We start from the raw sequence: 10,131 nt of genomic DNA, 5'->3' as shown, positions 1-10,131 counted from the left end.
CCATAACATTTGTGCCACAGGCAGCTTGTGTGCACATGGCATGCAGCAGACCATGGAGGGGACAGGCAGACTGCCACATAGGGGAGGGAGCAGAAAGCAGAGCGGCAGATGGAGTAGGGAACACAAGGCAGAAAGCAGACCTGGCAGGGAAGGGGATCCCTGTGGCATTCAGGGAAGGTGCAGGGCTGATTTTGGCACTCAAAAAGGTTGGCCGCCACTGAGCCAGACAAGTTGTGGTCACCTCCAGTGACCAGGTCACAACTGCGGTGACCCTCTGCAGTCCTGCATTCGAGGAGGTGAAATAACCTGGCGTCTGCTCTTCCCAGCACCATTTCAAGGTATCAAGGCCCAGACCCAAAACGACAGGTGTGGAAACCCATTGGTCTCCGGGACCACTTGAAGCTGGGCCTGTGAATTACGCTCAGCGCAGCGTGCTGGCTCTATGCGTCAGGGAGACGAGGCAAAACCACGTTTCCCGGCCCAGACGGGTTTCCCCATGCTCTGGATTAAGCCGCGAACTCGCCCCGACGAGCAGGGCTCAGATTCAGTTCAGGGCTTTAACCAGGGGTCGCAGACTGGGCGCGGCAGAACAGAAGCGCCAGGAGCGGCGGGGAGGGAACCGCAGCGCGCTGCCGCCCCTCTGCCACGCCCCAAGCCCGGTGCTCCCACGGACCTGAGCCCTTGTGGCCCCGCCCCTGGCGCGGCGCGGCTCCGCAGCCTGCAGGGCAGAGGGGTGGGGCCAGACTGGTCAGACTCCGCCCCCGCGCACTCCGCGCCTGCGCACTCCAGAGCAGCGCCCTCCCCTCGCCCCCCTTTTTCCCAAGCTCGCGGCCGTGGCCCGAAGCGTCATTTGCATACGCGTTGCGTTATGTGGCAGGTGGCCGCCTCTCGGCTTCTTGGATTGGCCCGCCTCCTCGCGGCTCCGGCACCGCCCTGTCGTGGGCGGGGCCGGCAGAGGTTGCTTCCGGCGGGAGGGGCGGTTGGAGGGGAGGGGTGGTGTCGCTCCCCTCCCCCATCGCGCGGAGCCCGAGAGGAAGCGGCGGGGAAGGATGCGTCCGTGGGGCCGGCGTTGACGGCGTGGGGCGAGGCGAGGGCAACCGCTCGTAGGGCAGGGCAGGGCAGGGCGCTGAGGGGGAAGCGCGGGCCGCCAGCGAGGGGCTCTGAGCCCTGCCGCGCAGTGTAGGCCTCTCCCCAGGTATATGCAGTGCTCTTTCGGGCCTCCCTTTCTTGCACCGCATTGCAGCCCCAGCCCCAGGGGCGCACAAGAGTTTCCCCCGCCCCCCCACACACAATAGAGGGCTCGGACACCAGGCTCCCCCACGACTCGGGCTCCCAACGCTTCCCCACCCCTGTCCCCTGGAGAGGGTGGCGTCTCTGGCCTGCTCTTTTGTCCCCCCTACCCCCCCAGCTTGTCCCCATTCCTCCCAGGGTCTGGGCACCATCTCTGGCCTTCCCCTCTTGCAGCCTTTGCAGGTGGTGCACTGTTAAGACTTGTCAAAGCTGAGGCAGAGCCGATGGGGTCCTGAGGCTGGGCCTGGGAGGAGGCAGGACAGTTGTTCATAGAGGGGACCGATGGCAGGTTTTCTAGCTGGATGGGTGGGGAAGTCCCAGTAAAGCTGCCTCCGCCCATGATGTGAGCTGGGTGAGACGCCAGACCCAGGAAGGAAATCAGCGGAGACCCCTCCTAAGCCACCATGGTAAGCAACAGCCACACTGGCCTGTAGGCACCAGGGGAGGGTGTGACTGTTTCTCACCTTGTGAGTTGTGGGTGGGTTTGGTGGTGCTGCACAGTTTGCTGCATGTGGTAGTCGATATGGGCCATGTGGAGGATGGTATGTGTCTTTCTGTGGGGATGTACATTTGTCTGCCTGGGATATAACTGATGATTTGCTAGTAGATTGCTCGTTTTGCAAAGGGTGAGTATTAATATAACACACTTTCATTAAGGATGTTCTAGATATACAAAGTTGTGTGTTTAAAAAAAAATGCTTTTGATAACGTAGGGGTTTGTAATGGAAATCTAATGCAACCAAAGTGGTAACCTGTAACAAAGAGTGTTAAAGCAGTGACTGCTTTATACAGGAATGCCCCTCTTGTTACCGATCAGCTGGTGCTAATACATGTCAGTCCATGTCTGTGGAATGATGCTTCTTGAGTGATTGTGCCCTTAGATAAAAAATAATACTAGTTTCTCAAGTTCACCCACCAAAGAATTGGAATATACTGATTCCCAAATAAAAATCACTTCCTAAGCACAGAATATTTGGCTAGAATGTGCAGTGACATCCATGTTGGTGAATTAACATGACCTCCCAGAGGCTGGTTCTAGGAGTCCATCCATGAAGATCCTGTTGTAGGATGACGGCCTACAAAGTTTGCCTCCAGTTGTTTACAAAATTTAAAGCGTAGCTTTTACTTTCAAAAGCAATTCCGTAAAAATGGATTCTTCTTACTCAGCATATTTTCTTGTGTGTATGCAGAATCATGCACTTCCTCTAGTGACAACAATGAATTTTCCCCATTCTTTGTACCAGTTAGCTCTAGAGTGTCAATAGAGCTCCTGAAGAATGATTGGATCCTGTTCTTTCTGAACATCATGACATTAACTAGTCTTCAATTAGTCTCTCTAGTCTTTGAGATTTGTTGTTGTTGTTGTTACATATATATAATTCAATACTGCTGCAAAGAGGTGATTTAATGTGGTCTATAGAACCTTTGTCCCTGGTGACAATGGACAAAAAGATGATAATCCAGATGGATTCTCAGTCCTCAATAGATTTGCAGGGCTTGCTGGGAAAAATAATGTATTCAAGTTTTAACATGACATCTGTCATTGTGATATTGGAATGTATTCCAAGAGTACGTTAAATAGCATGACTATCAGCTCATGGGGTATAGGTTGTAGCCGTGTTGGTCTAATGACCTAGGCAGACAAGGTTCTTTAGGTAAATCTGATAACTTTTATTAGACCAACTTAAATAGCTGGATAAATTCTCCTTGGCAAGCTTTTGGGTATAAATACCCTTTGTCAGGCTGATGATTCCTTCTTCCTTCCTGTCCTTGAGGAAAAGTTACATGTGGATTTTTTAAATACATGGCAAGGAAAAATTTCAGGTAGCCAGCTTAGATCAGCTCAGGACAGAAAGGAGGTTGTTAGTGTAACAGGGTTTGTTGAATCATCATAGTATCGTATTCTGTAATTTATGGGGGCTGATTTGCTCCATGCCCATGTCGATTGAATTCTGTAGATGAGTTGGGAAGTGGCCTTGCTAATATGTATCCTTTCTACTCATCCACAACCAGGGTGGAATGTAGTCTTCTAGTTGGCAATAAATAGATAGTAGTACCTTACATAGTTTGGTTAGAGCTTAGCATAAGTGAGGAAACCAGGAGCCCTTCTAAACTGCATATTGATTAGGCTAGTTGTGAGGGTGCATTTTCAGCCAACCACGCAATTCCAGGGCTGCACGCATCTGAGTTTTTTCCCACCAGACACCACAATTTCAACTTTGATTGAGTTTAACTTCACTCAGCTAAACTCCACGCATGACCTGAACCTGAGCCAAACACAGGGTTAGCTGTATGACAATAACAAAATTATAGGGGTAGCACTTTCATATGCCTTGGACAGTGTAGCAGGGCACCAGGGTGCCTGCTGCTAGCAGGAGAAATAGGGCTGCTGAAGCGCCCTGGAAACACAGATGGGGGTTGCTAGGGCAACCAGGCAGGTCATGTGGCCAGGAGGGGGCAGGGCTGGGCCCTTATAAACAGAGAGGACAAAGCCTAGCTAGCAGTTCCCTTCTGGCAGGAGCAGGAGCAGGAGCAGGAGGAGTTCTGTGGCTGAGCTGAGCGGCCAGAGTTGGTGGTCGCAGCCGTACCTTTCTGACCGGCCGCAATGATGCGAGGGAGGAGTGAACCCTGAAGAGAGGTAGGGTTGGGAGCCCTAGAGGGGACTCGGAGTTTGCATTACGAGCGGGTAGCTCTTTGTTGGTTTTGTTACAGCCGTTTGGGCTTGGCTTGTGTTACAGTTACACCAGAGGACCGGGTGAGGCTGTAGGGGTGTGAGGAGGCCTCACGGGAGCTCCCCAATAATTTGGGGGGCCCCGCATGCCTAGTAGTGGCACACTGAGCGGTTCCAGCGGGGCACTGCTGTTTGCGCCGGAGAGGCGCGGTGTACAGGGTTTGGACCCCAGCCCACGAGGGCGGCAGTTTGCCCAGTGGGGCAAACGACCCAAGAAAGAGTCAAGGGGCCAGGCACGGCTACGGCCACCTGAGCCCCAATCACGGGAAACGCGCGGCGCGAGAGGCGTGGTATAGGCCCCAGAGTGGGCGAAGCGCGAGGGGCACGGTATAGGCCCCAGAGCGGGCGAAGACCCGGAGAGGGGCGGCAGGCGCTAGAGGCGCGGCAGAGACCCGGAGAGGGGCGAGAAAGCCCAGAGGTGGGCGAAAGGCCCTGAGGAGGCGAGGCATGGAAAGAGTACCTGGGCGAGGCAAGCCCAGGGGCGCCAGGCTAGGGGCGCTGGTGGGGAGACAGGCCCAGAGGCACCAGACAGGGCATAGGGACACAAGGACCGGATATCGTCCACAAACAACTGCGAGGCTTGGGGCGTGCTAAAGGGGAGGTTTGGAGGCACGCATTGGCCCATAAGGCTGGGGTGAGAGTACTCCACTTTGGAACGGAGGTGATACCAGCAAGGTGTCATAGGTGTAAGTAGGCAGCCTCCCATTCTGAACCTCAACATCAAAGATGTGGCGGGCGAGTAGGGGGTGCCAGATCACCCTAATTGGCATGGCAAGGGGGCTCTAGCGAGCTCACGGCCCCCACCCCATGACAGACAGTATTTCTCAACCAGGGTGATGCATCGCTCTGGGGTGTCTTGATCTCCTTTCAAGGGTGCCACAGGATGTCATGCTATGTCATGCACGTGAAAACAGTTTAACATGCAACACATGCAGTTTATGGCACTGGAAAGAGGTTTGTGGTGCCACAACGTGCCTGTACATCTGGATCCAGCATCTGTGTTTCCAGGAGGACTTATTCTGTTGCACGATTGGTCATAACTGGAAAAAACTTTTTCTTTACAGTCTCCCTTCCAAAAACAAGGTGTTTTATTGGGGGGGGTGTTATATATGAGCAGATGCATGGGCGCAAAGATATTCTCCATTAAATTAGTAGCTAAATTAATCTAGAACAAAAAGTGACATTTCCTACTGTGGGTCCTTAACCTGATAGAATCACTGTTTCAGAAAGCCAAAGACGTATAGCTATATTTGAAAAGTTGTTTGACTTATGAATATTAGCAAACAGTCAAGAGAAATACTTGGGCTTCGTGCTCCTGGATATAAATTGATCACCCCAGATGCCAGGAATTTCCCCTTCCACATAGGTGTTATATGTAGTACAGATGTAGTACAACTTTTGTCTTCCTCCTTCTGAAGCCTCAAATGTTTGCTTTTGTTAGTAGCCAGAATACTGGCTGTAAGAGTCAAGGCACATCATACAATGGTAAATCCTATTTATAACAATAGACTCATTTCTTTCTTTGAATAACTTGAATAAAACTCCTGATTACAAGAAAAATCTTAATGGCTTCTGTGGTGACCCTTCAATTACTTGTGTGTCATCTCCCTCCTTCAGAAGATGTACTTGGGAGGAGCATGGGCGAGAGGATCTCTACAGTATGATAGAAATACAAATCGTATGATTCGACTTGTGAGAGCAAGCATTACTTAACTGGGTTTGAAACCAAAGAGGTTAAGCAACCGGGCCAACAGTGGTCATTCTAGATCAGGTTTGGGAACACAAGTTTTTTTTTAAAAATTGGGAAGAATAATACTAGGTTTTAGTGCAAGTTTCTTTGTGTTGTTGCCTCTGAAGGATACTAAGGGAAACCATGCTCTTATGCAGTCTGTTCAGAAATGTCTTATCCAATCTCATGAAACAGACTTGGATGCAACCTACCTCAATTTTGTTTTTGGCTCTAATAATTAATAGTATCAATTTTAAAATTATTCTGCTGTTTCATAGTTAACTAAAGGCAGGAAATAGCCACACTGTCCTGTTTTGAGCTGCAAGCGATGTTCGAGCTTTCAATAGAGCTAGTTCTAAGGAAAAACAAGGTCAGCTCTTTCAGTCATAAGCATGCGTTTCTTTTTGTGAATTTGTCACATGATAAATAGCTAATATAAATCATACAACTAGTAAATAAGTCTTATCCTGTATCCATATCCCATGTTCTCCTCCCTGTATCTGAAGGGGCATGATGAAAATTGATAGAATTTTGATGTCTTTCAGAGATAGATACCATTCACCATATAAAATAAGTTAATTTGCCAGGGTCTAGAAAAATCTCTTAAGCACAGGGAAGCTCTCTTTCTTCCTACATGTTTAGATGGCAGTATCAAGCATTCTTCTTCTAGCACAGGCCTCAAAATATAGTGTAACATGTTAATGATACTTCAGTATCCTTCACTGATCTTGGGCAGAAGCTTTATATCTGTTTGGTTCAACCTATATAGGTTCAGTTCTTGAATGCTGAAAATGTTTCAGATCCTCTGCCATTCACACACAACTCTTTGATGCTGCCAGTTGATTGTGATAGTCTTTCCAGTTATGCTGGCACAGGGGCCGGCAAATATTTTGGGTGGAGGTCCACTTACTGAGTTTGGCAAGTCATTAAGCCCTGTACCTTGACAGGTGCCCTGCCCCTGGTTGCCATCTTGGGACCAGAAGTCCCGTCCCCAACCTCTGAGATTTGCCACCCATAAGTACTCCTTTCAGCAAGGGGGTTTGCCATCTTGGAACCAGAAAAACACCAAATTATATTCTAAAAATCAAACGTACTACAACATTCATTAATTTCATTTAAAAAAAAATTTTGTCCTGATTTACATGTCTTTGTGCTGTGTACATAGAGGTGATAGTATAGTACCTTAAAATGACTCTTGTATATTGTGGGAGTGTTGGTATAGGTATTTGGGGTGTGGGTGTCTGTGTAGGATTTGTGGGAGGTGGATAGGGATGTGGGTGTGTGGATTTTGTAGGGGGCTGTGAGTGTGCGGAGGGCCAGCTGGGGAGGCTTGTGGCTTTTATGGAGAGGGGAGGATTTGCCCACAGCCCACCCCCCACAGCAGGCAGAGCCCCCACCAAGTGTGCCTACAAGCCCAGGCTCCACATTCTTGCTGTTCCTGGTTCCAGGGCACCAGTGCAGGCCCTGTGTTCCTGCTTGCTGCCCCTTTCCCCCTGTTTGCCACCACTGCCCTTCTACCACTTCTACATCTGCCAGTGCCACAGCATCTGCACTGGACAGCTCACAAGCAGTAGTGAAGGAGCCACACTGCAGGCTAGCCTGGTGCGGGCTCCCGGGGGCTGCAGCAAAACCTGCCCAGCGACAGTAAGGGAGAGGGGCCACTTCCCCCCAGACTGAGCAGCTTCCACCCAGCTGCTCCTGCTCAGCCCAGGTGGGTGAGCCCAGTACCAACGCGGGGCCCAGGCTCAGCAGTGGCAGCACGGGACAAACGAGGGCAGGCAGGAAAGCAGCAGTGGGGGTAGGGGAGGTGGAAGCGAGCAGCGTGTGGGAGTCCAGAGCCCACACTGGAGTCCTAGGGCCAGTGCCAGCAGGAGCGCAAGCTGGCAGGGGTGTATGGAGCCAGGCTGGGCTGCACCAGCAGGGAGAGGAGGTAGCTGGTCCAATTCTATAGATCCTCTCTCCCCCTCCCACTGCCACACTCACTGGTTCAGGTGCTCAGAGCCCACATGGGGTTGCCTGTGCCTGCTCTGTACTGCCACTGCTGCATTGCAGGGCAGCCCAGAGGCAATGGAGATGCAGGAAAGCCCCACGTGGGCTCCAGGAGGCTGCATCAGGAAGCACTGGCCACAGCGGGGAGGAAGGGGAGCGCTTTTTGCCCATGCTGAACATTGGTTTGTTCCCTGCCATTACTGCTCAGCCTAGACGGGCGAGTATGGGATCGGGGCTGTGCACGCTGGTCCACACCTGTACCGGGGGGGTGGAGACTGGAAGCGAGCGGGAGCACAGGAGTCAGTGATAGCTGGACAGGCGCACAGGGTTTGCATCAGTGTCCTGGAGCCCGTGCCAGTGGGGCCAAGGGTGGGGCAGCAGGAGTGCGGGGTCCCAGCTGGCAGGGGCTCTATGGAACTGGACCTGCTACCCCCTCTCCCTGCTGGTGCAGCCCAGCTTGGCTCCACACACCCCTGCCAGCCTGCACTCCTGCCAGCACTGGCCCTGGGACTCCAGCATAGGCCCTGCACTCCCACACACTGCTTGCTTCCACCTCCCCTACCCCCACTGCCGCTTTCCTGCCTGCCCTCCAGCCGCTCTGTACCACGTGGCTCCTGGCTGCGTGGCCAGAGCGCAGGACTTGGCCCCAAGGACCAGGGTGATCACCTACTTACCTGAATTTCCTGCTCCACTGTAAGCAGGCATAGACAGCCTCATGGTCCCTGGCCAAAAGTCCCTGCTGGGAATGCGCTTCTGGCTGGGGTGTTGGTCCGGGCAGGCCTTGCTGTTCAGGTTCCTGCCGTGGCTTCCCTTGGGTGCTACTGCCCCTGGCTCTTGTCGTCTTTGACAGGCAACCTAGGTAGATAAAAAAAATTGAGAAAATAAATATTTAGGGGCCCCACGGACTGGATAGAATGGCTTGGCGGGCCAAATCCAACCCTTGGGCCATGTTTTTGCTTACCCCTGTGCTAGCAGAATTAATTTGTCACTAAAACAACAGTTAAAGATCAGCTACATCAAAAGTGACTTGTATTCAACATTACACAACAGCCAGCTGAACTGAGACTAAAACCAGAATTAGATAATTTTTGACCCTGGATAATATAGCTTTAGCTCCCACAGAAGATTAGATTTGGCACAAGCTCTAAGTATACTTCTCTTAGTAAATATGCAAATGTTTTTGTAGGATTTATATATCTATCACTGTAGCACTTCACTGTGTTTCAGTATATTCTACTTGATTGGCTAAATGGTCTGGGCTAGTTACTATCCCAGAAAGTACTTAAGTCCCCTTCTTGGACCTCTATCTGTTTGTGTACAAGTGCAGAGCTGAAAGCAACTTTATGGTATAACTAGTGTTCCGCATTTTCATTTTTTTTTTTTTACTGAATTTCACCACTAAATTACCTGATTTTTTTTTTTTTTTTTTTTAAATTGAAGTTATTCGGGCTTTACTAACTTACATCCATTTTTCACATGCCCCCCATACCGCTGCCTCTAGGGCCCTCAGGTGGTGTGGGCTGGGGTCAGGGCTAGTGCAGGGAGGCAGCTGGGGCCAAGCTGCGGTATGGTGGGTTCCCCTCCCTGCAGACTTCTCTGCCCGGGGGGGCGTATGCATGCTCATCTGCCGCGCCCCCTCCCCTCCCCCCCTTTATTATTTTCTCCGATTTAAACCAATTTTCTTTCTTTTCTTCCTTTTATGCCAGTTTCAACCGGGTTTTTGTTTGGAAGATAAACCCTGAAAAATTCCCGGAACTTTGTAAAAATAAAAACTGAAAATGCGAAACACTAGGTATAACAGGGCGCTGACAGAAGTTACATTTTTATTGCATAATCGCCTCCCTGAACTCTACAGCCATGCCCTGATAGAAGTGTACGTGCAGAATGCTTTAAAAGTGCCTGATTGCACAACATTAAATGAAGTTTCAGATAAAGGCCCTCCAAAGTGGAACACCTTCATTACATTCTGCCAGTCCCTGCTGGGAGCAGAGCAGGGCTGGGCTGATACAGCTAAGCCCTGACCCTGGGGCTGTCTTTGGGATGGGAGAGGAGGGAGCTAGCGCTGGGGTTTTCCCAGCCTGCACTGGATGGTGGGGCAGGACACATTACACATTGGCTGGACAAACCCCAGCCTGAGCTCCCTCCCTTCTCTTCTCCCCCTTCTCATTCTGAAGACAGCACTGGAGCTGGGAGGGGAGAGTGACTGCAGACACGCAGCCGCTCCAAACTGGAGCAGGGTCCCTCAACCCCCTAGACCCAACAGTGAATGTGCTTTGGGTATAGGGGATTGCTGTAACTCGTGGCACTTCCTGTAAAGCACCCTGAATTACAGCAGGGAGCTGCACATCTGTTGGTACCCACACTGTCTTCTGTCCAAGAAGCAGTATAATTG

At 51.1% G+C, this 10,131-nt stretch overlaps 1 protein-coding gene across 2 annotated transcripts in view; it reads left to right on the top strand.

Moving 5' to 3' along the window:
* Positions 1-1,205: 1,205 nt before the first annotated feature.
* XPO6 (exportin 6) overlaps positions 1,206-10,131 on the top strand; it is a 91,228-nt gene continuing 82,302 nt past the window's right edge. Inside the window, exon 1 of one of the 2 annotated variants that reach the window (XM_019539979.1) lies at positions 1,206-1,697. In XM_019539979.1, the coding sequence (XP_019395524.1) occupies positions 1,695-1,697 (3 nt within the window). In that variant the 5' untranslated portion in view covers positions 1,206-1,694. The remainder of the gene's footprint in view (positions 1,698-10,131) is intronic. The other variant, XM_019539978.1, reaches the window with a different exon arrangement.

Source organism: Crocodylus porosus, unplaced genomic scaffold, assembly GCF_001723895.1.
Source record: "Crocodylus porosus isolate Cpor-Errol unplaced genomic scaffold, CroPor_comp1, whole genome shotgun sequence".
NCBI classification, from domain to species: Eukaryota; Metazoa; Chordata; order Crocodylia; family Crocodylidae; genus Crocodylus; species Crocodylus porosus.
The sequence above is the reverse complement of the archived record's forward strand: the minus strand, read 5'-3'. Positions and strand labels throughout refer to the sequence as shown.